The sequence below is a fragment of the Phycodurus eques genome, chromosome 6 (assembly GCF_024500275.1).
Source record: "Phycodurus eques isolate BA_2022a chromosome 6, UOR_Pequ_1.1, whole genome shotgun sequence".
Taxonomy (NCBI): Eukaryota; Metazoa; Chordata; class Actinopteri; order Syngnathiformes; family Syngnathidae; genus Phycodurus; species Phycodurus eques.
In genome coordinates this window covers 12,119,069-12,134,881 of record NC_084530.1, presented here as the reverse complement: position 1 = coordinate 12,134,881, position 15,813 = coordinate 12,119,069, and the positions used below count along the sequence as shown (strand labels likewise).

Here is a 15,813-nt window from a genome sequence, read left to right as displayed (position 1 = left end):
TGACTGCCTGAAAAGCACAAGCAGGTATGTGAAAATTCTCCATCTAATCTGAACAAAACAAAAAAAAAACCCACATACAGGTAAGTTTTGTTTTTAGTTAGCAAATATAAGCAAAGCTATGGAGACGCGTAGTTTGGATAGGGTTAGGGTTAGTGTTATGCTAGCTAGCGTTTGGTTTAAATAATCAACATGTGACACAAATTTTATTTCTTCCTCTTAGTACAATGGCTAAGTGAATAAAAGAGGGAAACTATTTTGTGTGCAGAGGTGGTTTTTTGTTTCATATTGTACAAACCTATCAACAGGTTTGACAATAAAAATTCATTGTGACCTTTTTGTGAAGGCAATGTCAGTCTTTATTATTATTATTATTATTATTATTTACTTAAAGGAGCCGAATCACTTTCACCAGAGCTTGTTTTCCACTTAAGAACAGAGTGTGATAATTTGTTGGAGCGAGCATTCACACGAAATAAGCGTAGCCAACTGTTGTGCCATTGGCTTTATACGCTGCAGCTGTTTTTATAGAATGCATGCTGGCTATGGATATGCTAAGAGAACAAGGCCGGGATCACGTGAGCATGTCTCACACACCCAATCACGCAGTTATTAAAATGTCGCCGCTTTCAGTAATTTACCTGTTTCAGCCGTCCAATATGGCGTCGATGAGCTGGTGTTTGGTATCCATAGCAACCAAGAAATAGCACGCAATGAATGCCTAAATGTTTAATTGACGCGCTATTTTTGAAAGGCATTTTAACCTCATACACGCACGTCTACTGAACTGCGAACCACAACACAAAAAAATACATACGTATACAGTATACAGTGTATACAGCATATCAGCCTGGAAAGCATTAAAATAAACTGCCGCAAGGGGGCGACAACGGCGTAATGTGTTCATAACGCTCAAGGATTACATTTGTAGCGTCCATGAGGTTGTGGACAACTCCGTTATACGTTGCACAGAATGAACCATCAAGTATGCCGTGTGATGCACATACTGTATATGTACACAGGGCACACAGACAGACAAGACAGACGCACACACAGAAAACTGCAGAAGAAGAAAAAAAAACGTCCATCTACCTATTTTCTACATCGCTGGAGCCCGTATCCCAGCTGACTTTGGGTGTCAGGCAGACACCTAAACTGGTCGGTAGTCAATTGCAGTACAATTATACATTGACATTTACAGCTAGTGGGGTCTTCCAGGGACATCACTAGGATTTATGGATAGGGGGGCTTAGGCCCCAGGAGATGCACAGGATCTGAGCGAATGTAGCGTGCGAGCACAAAATTACATAACAGCTAACAAAGACTGAGAAAAAGCTTTTATTTATTTTTTTGGACAAATTTAAAAAAAACTACAACATTGGGTATATGTATACGTTCAAAGTCACTATTAGATTTGTAGTGTTATTTCAGTCTTAAGCCCCCCTAAAATAGGCCTAACAAGCCTCTTGGGGTCTTCAATTGTGCTGACATGCATGTTTTTGGAATATCGGAGGAAGCCGAACCTGCAAACTCCAGACAGAGGGCCTGAGCTGAGACACAAACGCAAGACCTCTCAACTGTGAGGCAGACGTCTGCCCAACACATTTAACCCCAAAATGCTCAGCATAATATGCAGAATAATGAACAACTTTCTTTTTCATTTCATAAACTTAGTATGGTCCTTTACGAATACCAAAATGGCCATTGATAGGAAAATAATTTCCACACCCCTGCTATATATGAATGCATGAAGGTTTTAACACAATTTCTCCAAATGCACTTTTATTCCTGCCTCAAAAAGCACAATTATTATAATAAGGAAGCATAAATGATCTTCAGAATGTTCTCCTTTTCCTGGAATGAAGATGTTAAGCGAGCCTGACAACCACAAGTTTTGCATTTTGAAGATGATGTCTGTGCAGCCGTCAACCGGGGGAGAGAGAGTGAGTCTTTATCAGTGATGGGCTGGTCATGAATTATCTGTGCAGAGGCAGCTGTCTGTCAGCAGATAAATACTAACTACAATATAATCACCTTTCATACACACTTCTTCTCAGAAGTCAGAGCTATACGTGACCTCTGTGTGTGTTCAATGTTATTGTTATTGTTAGATCTTATGAATTGGCTGTCTATTTACTTGTTCCACAATTAGACGACGATATAAATATTTGGGAATTCAAGACGATTAACAGACCACATTTTGTGCGTGAAATGCGCACGATGTTCACCATGCACTACTGTGTGCCAAATCATGCATTGCCGGTAATCTTATAGTTACCAATGTTTGCATGAATTTGAAACAACGTATTACCTCTTCAATAATATCCTACTGTGGATGTGATAAGAAAGATCATTGACAAAGGCTAGTTGTTCATATTTTTTTGTGTGTTTATTTTGACATGACGCAAATAAGTATTGGGACGCCAGTACTACAGGATGTGAAAAAATAAAATAATGGAGTTGATGTAACACATTGATACGTAAAGGAAATTGAGTCTTTGGATAACTTTTGCACTTGAAAGACAAAGTAGGCTTTTATATTGGCACCAGTAATCCATTTTATTCAGTTAAGCCTAATTATTCATACCGTGGGCAATTGAATTAAACTTTGTTGAATATCTTTTGGTGTCAGATGTGATAAGAGATAGTCACGAAAATTATTCAGCATTTGAAAATGATGCATTACCCAATTTTGAGAAAATATTATCTTTTGCATTCTTCAACAGGGTCCTGGTATAGCATAATGTCGATTGCGCATTCTTATCAAGTATAAATTAAACACATTGGCTATACATGTACTTTATCGATAAAGGGTATTATTTACTAATATTGCAACATAACTTCTGACTATTTTGTTGTCATTTGCATCGAAAAGTAAATTAAATTATAACTCACTCAAAACTTGATTAATTTGGGTTTACTGGATCTGCAATTAATTTGTGATTGGGCCACATCCAAGCATCTTGATCGCACAGCACAGGTAGTGTAGATACAAAATTCTAAGACATTTTTTGGGGCGATTGAAAATCTTGAGGCAGCGCTCCACCTCCTAACGGTCCAAAGCGACATGAAAAAGAGAGATTTGAAGTTTGAGTCCCAGCTGACAGAGATAGACAAGCGTGAGGAGGGAAAGATAGCGCAGAGGAATGGTGCAAAGGGGGCATCTTGAACAAACTGTTTCTCAAGTCACTTTTGTGAACTGTAACTGTCATGAGCAGCTTGGCGAGCCTGTGAGTGACTGTCGTTTACCTGAGGGACAAGAGGATATTAAGGCAAAGAAGATTCAAAACAAAACAAAACAAAAAACCTGACTACTGCTGATTATTGTCTGGCTTTGTATCCAAGTGCTTCATGGCTGCCACCGAGGCTGTGCTCCCTTCCTTCAGCTCCTTCTCAAACCTCTCTGACATTAATGTAAGTGTTGTTTGGACTTCACTTGTTATACTTACACATAACGCCGGGAAAGAGTCAGCACTAATCTAGTGGGCTAGAAAGAAAGTAGGGTGTAATGTTGAACATGTGATTATTCTTGAAATAATGCTCAGCTACTGACCAAGCAGTCAGGTGGGCCATTGAACAGGGCATGAAGGACTTCTTAAAAGTTGAAATGTGCACCAATGAGCACAAGATTCGCCTCACCGGGTCGTGTGACATGCTGCCTGCTGACATCAGTAGCGTTAAATTCGGATTTGCCTTTCAGCTGAAATGTTATCAAATTCCCCAGAGAACAACAACATCAAGCTACTGACCAAGCAGTCAAGCGGGCCATTGAACAGGACATGAAGGACTTCTTAAAAGTTGAAATGTGCACCAATGAGCACACGATTCGCCTCACCGGGTCGTGTGACATGCTGCCTGCTGACATCAGTAGCGTTAAATTCGGATTTGCCTTTCAACTGAAATGTTATCAAATTCCCCAGAGAACAACAACATCAAAAAAAGTTATTAACTGTTAAATACCACATATGAACTTACATGTATGATTAAAAATGCACAGTAGGTACTGTGCATGAGTCTCATCTACAGTAGGTTGCGTCAATGACCTTTTCACAGTGGTTATTTGGACAGTGCAGTACAATCATAGTAGAGCAGCTACAATAAGCAGGATTACACCAAAAATTCATTATTGATGCAGGAATTTCTTGTCACTGTGTTAGGCAGTTGGTCATCATGAGACGTGTCCAATTGTCCAGAATACTGGTACCGCCTGTCTGTTTGCCCTCCTGCATGAACCAGAAACTAGCATGCTAACTTATTAACAGATGGGTAAGCAAATACAAAGACAACAGTCAAATGTGTAAATTGCTCGGCCTTGGCGGAGGTCTCAGCTTTACTCGGTAAGAATTCAGTGATATATCATATATCGTTATCATAGCATTGCTAATCTAATGTCACGGCACGTCCTGCATTTGCATGGTCACTTGTTGCTAGGATGAGTTCGTATGGGCATGAATGATGTCATTTCACACAATCCATCCATCCATGCATCCATCTATCCATTTTCTACAGTGCGGGTGAGAGGAAGGTCTATCCCAGCTGATTTTGGCTGAGAGGTGGGGTACACCCTGGACAAACCACCATGCACACCTATGGGGAAAACAAAGTCTTCGATTAATCTACCATGCATGTATTTAGAATGTGGAGGAAGTAAAAACCTATCCAAGTAGGGGGGAACATGCGAACTCCGCATAGAAAGGCCGATGCTGCGATTCGAACCCAGAACCTCAGAACTGTGTGGCAGATGTGCTATCCACTATACCATGGAACAGCTTTTAAATAGATCTTTAAATAAAGCCTCGATTTTGTTGACCACACCTCGCACTTTGTACACATTGGACCTCAATTTGATATACACTTGATCCCTTTGGAACGCACTTCGATCGCATTACGAATGAGTTGGTCGCATATATTGTTGGATGGACGTCTTTTGAGTCCACCATTGGACAAAATGCAACTATTGGACTTGGCGATTTTGTTAGACCCAGTGTGTCCACCAAGCAAGGTCCCTCCTCACCATGCAGCGGCGACATACGGCCGGGTAGTCGCCCCTCAACGTCCATCCGTCTATTTTCGATACCACTTAACCTGTTCAGGGTTGCGGCGAGCTGAAGCCTATCCGAGCTGACTTTGGGCGATAGGCAGACTACACCCTGGACTGGTTGCCAATGAATCACAGGGCACATATAAAGACTGAAAAAACATTCACACTTGCATTTAAACGCTCACTAAGTGGGAACGCTGCCTGCACAGAAGACCGGTGAATGTACCTCTACACATGAGTGACAATGTGAATTTTGCAAATGCATCACTTCTCCAGTATGAAAGCTACACATTGAAAAGAAAGACAGCTGTGACTCCTACATCTGGTGGGTCACTGCACCCACAGCCCCGAATGCACCAGTGAGTTTCCACTGACTGCAGAGACGCTGCTACACGGTAAGCAACCCAGGCAATTTTACGGCCCCTAGATGAAGGGGGGGGGGGGGGGGGGGGGGGGGGGGGGGGGGGAGAAGACAGCTGGTAATGGTCCATATCACCGACACAACTGGACACCCACGAAGAAGGAATCTCCCGAATGGGGCCCCTACTAGCAGGCTTGTTGTTGAACTCAGACAACAAAATGAAGCAAACTTATAATTCAGGTGTCAACAATTCTTAAGTTCTTGCTTTCCATCCAATCCCCCCCCCCCACTTGTTTGTTAAAACCTTTCTTCCCAAACATCATAGGTGTGGAGGTCTGAGGACGGGTCGCCACCGCTGGGCCCCGAGCAGCTTCATCTTTCCCAGGAAATGAGCGGGGAGCTTCTGGACGACGAGAGCCAGGCTTCCTGGGACATCGAGCTGCTGCTGTCCGAGTGGAGCAGCCCCTCGCCGAACCTCAGCCCTTCCCTGGACCGTAGTGATGACAGGATCCAACGACAGCTGAACCAAGACCGAGTGTATCATGATTCAGGCATGCTTAAGGACCAAACGGGTCAGGAACAGATGGACGTTAGTCTCATGGCCGAGTTTATGTCCCCGACAGCATCGTTCCAGCCACATGTGTATCACCAAGGTTACAATAATGACCCAGCCGGTCGAATGTCAGCTACCAATCATGTAGACCAGTTTGGGTTCTCCCAGGAAAGACAAAGCTCAGGGAGCCTAAGTGAGGTCACATCCTGGGAATTCAATCCGTATTACCCCCCACAGCATCCTTCTTTGGTGGCTTTCCCCGACGGCAGGTTCATCCCACTCCAAGCTGCGACCTCCGACACTCGACACTACAACTACCCCTCTCACTTCTCCCACAGTGCCAGCCTTTTCTGTGACTACACGCACGGCCAGGCCAGTGGTCGTTTGGCCCTACAGCAACAGATGGTCAAACCGGAGCTGCCCCCTGGCGGGGTGGAGGGGAAGCGCGGGCGAAGGTCTACCGGGAAAAAGAAGCCTGCCATCCACAGCTGTGAATACCCAGGCTGCAGCAAAACCTACACCAAGAGCTCGCACCTTAAAGCTCACCTTCGCACACACACAGGTAAGCCCAATGGCTCAGTCACAGCGCCTTAACATGACTTTCTTGGCTATTATCACATGTTTGATACTTTTCCAGGGGAAAAGCCTTACCATTGCTCATGGGAAGGCTGCACCTGGAAGTTCGCCCGCTCTGATGAGCTGACGCGTCACTACCGCAAGCACACGGGCCAAAAACCCTACGAATGTGCGCTCTGTAAGAGGGCCTTCTCCCGCTCTGACCACCTAGCTCTGCACATGAAGAGACACACCTGATCCTCAGGATGGCGTCCAGAGACACACTGAGTGGCCATTTCATTTGGTACATATCTCAATTGAAATCCAATACAGGCGCTTTGCCAACAATTCTGCCTATGCAAAGATAATAAGGCTAAATTTTAAACAGTACTGTCAATGCTCTGCAGTTTAAACTATTCATTTAAGGAATTCTAAACCTTTATTTTGTGAGGGGGAACAATTTACACTTACCCAAGAGGTTTATAATTACCTGTTCTAACAGTTCATACTGTAAATATACAACAAACTATGTTCCCAAAATTATTGAATATCCTTTCAAGCTAATTTTACATTCACCTTAAAAACGAGACTTACAGTGGGTACGGAAAGTTTTCAGACCCCCTTAAATTTTTCACTCTTTGTTATATTGCAGCCATTTGTTAAAATCATTTAAGTTAATTTTTTTCCTCATTAATGTACACACAGCACCCCATATTGACAGAAAAAAAATGTAATTGTTGAATTTTTTTGCAGATTTATTAAAAAAGAAAAACTGAAATATCACACAGCCATAAGTATTCAGACCCTTTGCTGTGACACTATATTTAACTCCGGTGCCGTCCATTTCTTCTGATCATCCTTGAGATGGTGCTACACCTTCATTGGAGTCCAGCTGTGTTTGATTATACTGTTTGGACTTGCTTAGGAAAGCCACACACCTGTCTATATAAGACCTTACAGCTCTCAGTCCATGTCAGAGCAAATGAGAATCATGAGGTCAAAGGAACTGCCTGAAGAGCTCAGGGACAGAATTGTGTCAAGGCACAGATCTGGCCAATTCTGCTGCACTTAAGGTTCCTAAGAGCACAGTGGCCTCCATAATCCTGAAATGGAAGACGTTTGAGATGATCAGAAGCCTTCCTAGAGCTGGCCGTCCGGCCTAACTGAGCAATCAGGGGAGAAGAGCCTTGGTGAGAGACGTAAAGAAGAACCCAAAGATCATTGTGGCTGACCTCCAAAGATGCAGTCGGGAGATGCGAGAAAGTTCTAGAAAATGGCTGCCCACCAACGTTCACCATCCAACCTGACAGAACTGGAGAGGATCTGCAAGGAGGAATGGCAGATGATCCCCAAATCCAGGTGCGAAAAATTTGTTGCATCATTCCCAAAAAGACTCATGGGTGTAATAGCTTAAAAGGGTGCTTCTACTAAATACTGAGCAAAGGGTCTGAATACTTATGGCTGTGTGATATTTCAGTTTTTCTTTTATAATAAATCTGCAAAAATTTCAACAATTCCGTTTTTTTCTGTCAATATGGGGGTGCTGTGTGTACATTAATGAGGAAACAAACGAACTTAAATTATTTGAACAAATGGCCGCAATATAACAAAGAGTGACAAATGTAAGGGGGTCTGAATACTTTCCGTACCCACTGTACACATGAATTGATTTAGAAAAGATGCCCGCAAATTATTGCCGCATGTACGGCGGCAATAATTTGCTCCCAATTTTTTTCCGTCTCCAAGGCCGAAGTTTTATGACGTTGCCACAAGATGGCGCCAAAACACAATGTTTCCATTATTCATGGCTTGACGCCAACTTTATCAGCGAATAACCGATGTTCTACAAAAATCAAACTGTATTGCATCATACTGGGAAGCATTTCTACGACAGTATTACCTTATTTAGCCACATGAACCAGGCAATATATTCCAAACATCTCCCAGTATGTTGCAGTGTAGTTCAACCCCACTGTAATTTTACAACAATAATAAAAATAAAACATTTGATAAATGAATACCTCCCTGACAGTGTCGCTTTAAGCTGAGCGTTGTTAATATCTTGGTAAGGACATAATTCTTTCAGATATGTACAGATATGTGTGGCTAATGTGATGGCCAGTAAGTGTGAGCTGTTTGTTTCGTCAAAGGGTAGTTTCCATTATGTTGCTGAATGTCAATGTCATTGTCTTTGATAAAATGGCTGGTTGACAAGACAATGACTCTTGCAATGCCGTCTATTGCAAAATGGCTTAAAATTGTGTTGTTGCTAGAATAATATTTCCGCTTTGATAATGTTATTTTCAGATTTTTGTAGCCTGTACATTTCCTGTGATAAATAGCAGAAGTACTTTATTATTGAAGATAGGAGAATGTTATTATTATTATTTTTTTTTTATTCAAATATTCTTCATGGCTAAATGCAGAGTCTCGTATTGAAGCGGCAATCTGTTTATGATTCTAAAACTAACTAAACTGACAAATTCTTAATATCATGTGAAAAATGAGCTAAGCTCATAGATGATGGCCCAGTAGGCAACCCAACATGAGCAAACACTGTTCACATACGGTGCATGTAGACAGTAAACTTGAACACTAACACAAGATCTACTGAAAGGTGAGTAGGTTTTAAGATTAGGCACTCACAAAGTCTTGACCACAGTTGAGATGATATCTTTGTTCTATTTCGCTCAATTCCTTCCATTTTTCCTTCCACTACAGTTGTTGAGATTGTAATTATTTGATTAACAATTTAACTTGGGGGTGTGTAGTCGTGTGTTTGTCTGGAAGGATCTAGACTGAAGGGGGGAAAAAAATGCACGGTGTCTGTGTATCTTTTGTCAAGTGACCTACATATTTATTGACATTTTATATGCTAGATATTATGTACTTTTCTTATTGCTTTTTTACATTTACATGTGCTTTAAAAGTCTTGATTATTGCTTTCATTGTCATAGTCTAATAAAGATCATTTTTACCTGAAATACCACTACCCAGTGTATGTTATATGTAATGTAAATCATTTACTTGTTGGCTTTGTGGGCTGAAGACTCGGGTATATGCTTGATAAGATTCCATATGGAAATGATTGGAAATGATGGAAGCTTTTCTGTCTTGAGCCCTTTCATTGTGTAGAATTGTCGACAATGAATGGATGGATGGATGTTTCTAATGTTGAAAACGCAGGTCACCATCTCATCTTTGGAGATCATCTATCACACACACACACACACACACACACACACAGAATTGCATGAGAACACAGTCAATATGAGATGTTTGAGCAAAAGTTTATTTGCGCGATTCATTGTTAGAGCCCCATTCGTGCAAATATTGTAGAAAATATCCAAACATCCCTTGTCTCATTAGGGTCATGGGTGAGCTGGAGCCCACTGACTTGGGACAGGTCGTCAGCCAATTGCAGGGCACGTATAGACAAACAACCATTCAACATCACATTTATGCCAATGTGCAATTTAGAGTTTTCATTCAACCTAACATACATGTTTCGGGGATGTGGGAGGGAACGGGAGTACGCAGAGAAAACCCACACAAGCACAGGAAGAACATGCAAAACTCAACACAGGAGAGCCTGAACAGAGTCGAACTCAGGGCCTCTCGAATGTGAGGCAGATGTGCGAACCACTAGGCTATATACGTACACACACACATATATATATATATATGCTCAAATCTGTTGCGTCATCATGGAGGAATGTAACACGTTCCTCCATGTCACTGCTGTTCCTGGTTTCTTTTCCGCCTTAGAAGTCCCCAAGAGCTCAATCAATCAATTAATCAATCAACCTTGGTTGACTTTACCTCTCTATTTATGTCTCTTTTTCCATCATAGCCTCATGCACAGAGGGTGACAAAAGTAACGAGCCTATTTTGGTCAAAGAACAAAAGGAGTAGAAAGTACAGATATCGGTAAATAAATACTCAAGTAAAGTACAGTCGCCTAAAAAAATCTACGAAGTACTAGTAACTAGTAGAACATTAACTTTGTTGACTTTTTCCCAACCTTGTAAAAATTATTATTATTTTTTAAACCTGTCCTGTTCAGCTGCATGGCCTTGCAGAATGGTGGATCTGTATGCCTTTGTGCTGGAACAGTTTTGCTGTGCAACAGGGGAGTTTGAAATACACCCTATACTTATTTTTAGATTTGTTTTTATTATTCTGATGTTTATTGAAAATTCAGCCAGACAGAAAAGGATTTTAGGACAGAGTGGACAAGGGGAGTAGGAGTGAGAACCACAGCAGAACAACAGTGAGACAGTCTTGATATTTAAAGCGAGCCCGTCCAGCAGAGGATCCAACCAGGGGGACGCCACCGACCACCCAGGGAGGTCCGGAGCCCGAACGGTCCGAAGGGGAGGGGCAGGGGCACCGGACCACCGCCCACCACGCCCCCCCACCACCCACCCAGCGAGCCCTGGGGCAGCAGCCATCAACGGGGCCCAACGCAGCAGCTAGCAGCCACCCACAATAATAAAATAAATTTAATAAATGAAATAAAATAAAATCTCTCCCTGACCGTATGTATTTGCTTTTGCCACCACGCGATGCCACCGCTGCACGCCTAACCCTCACAGCCTGCAGTCCTGTGGTTCAGTTGGACGTGGGAGTGTCTGGGCACGACTTGCGATCAGGCCTCTGTGCAGTCGTCACAACGCCCCCTCTCGGCTTTTGACCTGAGGCCTCCTGGGTGTCAGCTTTGCCATCTAACACAGTTCTCAGTTCATTTCAAGAGAGAGGAAAGATGAAGGTTATTGGGAAAAGCGGAAGAAGAAAAACGAACGCAGGTCCTCAGACTACTGAGAGCTGAGCTGCTCGCCATCAAGTTCCGTTATGGCCTAGTTAAGGACTTTTCTGATGTTTCTATTAGAACACTCATCCAGTTGACTCCCAGCTCAACGTGAGGCTCTGATAAAGCATTAGACCTATATCAGACATACTCCAGCAACCACCCATCACAACACAGCGCCATTTGTGAAAAGACACAGCCTCAGTTGCCATCTGATGAGGTTGGAGTGTCTGCTTTGTGCAGTTTAAATGCACGCATGCCTGAGTTTCTGGAACCCACTTGTCCTAGATCCTTTCCAAGGGAGCTTTGTGCATGCCTACAGTCCCCATCCCTTGTGGTTACATGACAGTCCTGATGAAAACATCCCAAAATCACCTGACACTTTTAGGAGCCTCCCACACCAACTCCGCTTCAAAGCTCCCAGAAACCGGCAGCGAGATGTCTCCACCGTCAGATCGTACACTCACTGGACGGCGTGTAGCCAGAGTTGAGCTTAATGAGTACGAGAGGATCCGGATGACGGTCAGGTGGTGTGGTCCAGTGAGGAGTATCAGAATCCGTCTTCGAGGGATCCATCTGAGAACATCGATCTCAAGTCTTAGAGCAGCTCTCTCTCTCAAGAAGTGGCTCAACTCAAGCAGCTCTTCTGTCAGCAGCTGCTCTCCTAGAGTGTTTGGAAACTAACACTCATTTGATAATGATCATGATGATGAGGATTTAACACCGAAAAAAGATATGCTCACAAGGAATTTTTCTCTAATTCAATGATTCATTCAAAACACTCAATAAATAGAACTGAAACAGGCAGTTATTCGTTGGAACACTTCCTCCCACCGCTTCTCTGTGTGTATTAAACAGTTGAATAAAAAGCTGGTTAATTATTATTTTTTATTTTCGCTATATATACAGTAGTTGGTGTACGAGGCATGTCTGCTTCGTAAGTACTGACATTTCAGGTTCGAATCGCAGTTCTGACCTTCTCGTGTGGAGTTTGCATGTTCTCCCCATGCTTGTGTAAGATTTTTCTGGGTACCCCGGCTTCCATGGATGTTAGGTTCATTGAAATTGTCTGTAGGTCTGAATGTGAGTGTGAATGGCTGTTTATCTTAAGTGCCCTGCGACTGGTTGCCGACGAGTTCACGGTGTACCCTGCCTCCCACCCAAAGGCAGCTGGAAAAGATCCAGCTAATGAGGACAAGCAGTATAGAATTGGGTGGATGCACAGTATGTAAATTTAACAATGAAGGATAACATTTTAGGATTTAATTTTGTTAATCATCAGAGGCTGGGTGTCAGTACAACGACTGTAAATCGCCTATAGCACATATACATTTTTCAGCTGACCTGTTTAGAAAAGTTCTACTTTTTAACATTACATTGTACATTACATGGTTTTCGACTAACCTTGCCACTGAAATTGAGGTAGAAGAGAGCGATGGTGCATAGACACGGGGAGAGCAGCAAGACGCTGCATGAGTCATCCACCACGTCAGAAAGAAAAGCTATTTTTATCTTTGAAGCCACTTTGGAGGAGACTGATTGGCCAATGTGCAGAAGAAGGATGAAAGTTCAGAATATATTAACCACTTGAGAGAATACAAATCTGATATCAGAAAAAGAATACTGTATAGCATATAGGTGTGGGCAAACGTTTTGGCTAAGGGGCCACATTGACTTTTAAAATTTGACAGGCGGGCCAAGCCAGGAACTGATGCTTACATTGAAAAAATAAACAAACAAATACGGTATCGTAGTGTTAAAACCATTTTTTTGCACGTGCATCAAAGTCTGGTGTTAGGTTTGTTGTGGCAATTCTCAGAACACATATGAGGTGTTCATCACTCAGCTGGGATCTGTAGGATGTTTTGTTGGTGTTCATCACACTAAAAGTCTGTTCACACACAAATGTCGAGCCAAACACCACCATCATCCTGTGTGCCATCTTCCCGATTTTTGGAAATTTGCCTGCGCTTCATGAAGCATAAAACTCATCCAGTTTGAGAGTTGAACTTCTCTTTTAAGACAGTATCACATTGGAGCTCAATCAGTTCCATCTGGAGCTCCCGTGGCGCTGTTTCAGGGTCTCGTGTGACTGAATCTTGGATGGCAGTTTATCAGATAAAGGTGTTCTGCTGAGCCTGCGAGCTTGATTGTAACTGCTGAGCCATAGCCATCAGTTCCTGTGTTGACTGGTTCTTAGCATAATCAGCATGGTTGGTAGAAAATTGACGGCTGATGTCATATTCCTCTAAAACCCAATGGTTTCTTAACAAATTAGACATACAGCCTTTGACCAGAATTCAATGAAAAAGTATTTAATAGTCCAGTCACTCAGCACTCACTGTCGACTTTTCTTTTCTTTGGCCCACTCGTGGTTGAAGAAGGGTTCAGAGCAGTAGCAGAGTAAAAACAGAACAGCCAAAGTCAAGTCAATGTATCACTGTACCTACTGCGCTACCTGGTGGAAACCCTGGGCATTACAGCACAACCAGGTGGAGCCACTCGGCATTACAGGACAAGGTCAAATGAATGTCGTCATGATTTTGATATGTTTTGGGCGATTCTGTACCAACCTATAGCGTCAAGATGACCTATACTTCACTAACAATATCCCTATGTATGTTTTGCTCCAAAAAATAAAATTGGCAGTCATTTCCAATAATAAAACTCAATTTTGGCGCAATCGGTTGCCCTGGCTGACTCATTGCCTTGGGAACGGCCATTTTTTAATTGCAAAAATCGATACGGCCCCATGTCTTGGAGTCACGTCACTGCATAGCAGGTGTTGACAAAGGAATGTACCATATTGTAAAGTGGCAGTATTTACTCATATTTACTCATATGTCATAGTTGTCGGGGGTAATCCCCCCCCCCCCACCTCCAGAATAACAACTTTTCAGGAAATAAAAAAACTCTTGCTTGAATTTCCAAACAATGCTTTGTTCAAGTTGTTATTGTACCGTATATTGCTATCATATACTGTTGCACACTCACATCAACACAAGGGCACTCCAAAATGATGTTCAGTCGCGAATCTAATATGCTAAAAAACTGCATTGTTATGGTGTCATTGATTAAAATGGTACAAACACACACACACACACACACACACATCAAAGTCTGCTGCGGTCACACAACGCCACCACCGTACAAAAAGCCTTTAAAAAGAAACGCCTGTGAGATGTCATCTTCCCAAACTCTTTTTCAAAGGTGAGCAACGCAATCAATACAACATTGAGCTGACAAAACCCGTGTATATGAGTGGAAATGAATGTGCAGGCGCTTACCTCCATGGCTCTTGCGACTTCTTTCTGGAACGAAGGGTTACAGCAATTGATTTTAACCAAACAAGCCTACACAAAAGTATCTAACCTCACTATTTTCACTTGTTATTGTCTAATACAAACATCCAGAGATTCAATACGGGTCAAAATCACACCACAGAACACACGCTAGAAATGTACTTGTCTTCTGTTGCTGACGTCACAGGCTAACTTGTTGTTTTCGCCAAAAATGTGTGCGGGCCAAAATCCAATGTGCCAATGTTCACAGCATAAAGAGTTCCTTTAACAATATGCAGGGGTGCCATTGGAAATACAGCCCTGTGAAAAAAGTATCTTTGGGCCCAACCTTTAAATGCCCAATATTGAAAGTACAGTTCTATTTTCTAAGGCCATGTCAGTCATGGCCCCTTCAAAGCCTCATCACTTTTCTTCCGTGAGTCTATGCTTGCAACTTTATGGGACCAGTTTGAGAAAGCCCCTATTCTGTCTATCTGACAGAAAGTTCCATAAAAGTTTTCTTGGGAAAAACTTGAAAACATCAATTCCATCAAACACTTTTGGAGACCCAAACACATATCCTGCAGACACACACAACAACTTGTAGAAAGTCTTCCTTGAATAGTGAATTTGCAAAAACTAGACCATTTGAATGTTCTCTTCAATGTTCTCTTCTTCCAGGTTTAATGGTCAGGTGTCACATTGTTCTTTATGAAATAATTCTTGATGAGGTTGCCACAGATCACAACAAAAGCTAGAGCCAATATGTTTTCATGCATCTATCCATTCATCCTCTCTCTCTGTGTCTCTGTCTCTCTCTCACACACACAAACACACTCACACACACACAAACAGACACAACGTGTTCCATTTTCATTTAGTCTGGAGTGACCCCCTCCACCGTGAGCCATATAGGAAGGAGTTGGTTGCTAGGCAGGCACCATATCACGGTAACCAAGGGAATGTCTAGTGAGTGTTGGGGGTTGGTGGTTTTAACAACATACTACTGGTGGGGGGAGGAGTGAGACAAGTTCAAGGCCTCTGTTCATAACCATGATCTAATGTGGTGTGTGCGCATGTCTGTGTGTCAAGAGTGAGAAAGCAGGGGGAAGGGATGTAAGAGAGAGTTCTGATGTAACTACTCAAAAAAATGGTGGTGAGGACACAAAGTACTGTTAGGTAAGCATTCAGATGATCAAAATATCTTCCAATATG

At 42.4% G+C, this 15,813-nt stretch overlaps 1 protein-coding gene across 1 annotated transcript; it reads left to right on the top strand.

Moving 5' to 3' along the window:
• The first annotated feature begins 3,203 nt into the window (after nt 1-3,203).
• Nucleotides 3,204-6,765, top strand: klf1 (Kruppel like factor 1 (erythroid)). The gene is made up of 3 exons (XM_061680287.1): nt 3,204-3,411; nt 5,725-6,514; nt 6,590-6,765. Exons 1-3 carry the CDS (start codon nt 3,349-3,351, stop codon nt 6,763-6,765), a joined length of 1,029 nt encoding a protein of 342 aa, XP_061536271.1. The 5' UTR covers nt 3,204-3,348.
• The last annotated feature ends 9,048 nt before the right edge of the window (nt 6,766-15,813 follow it).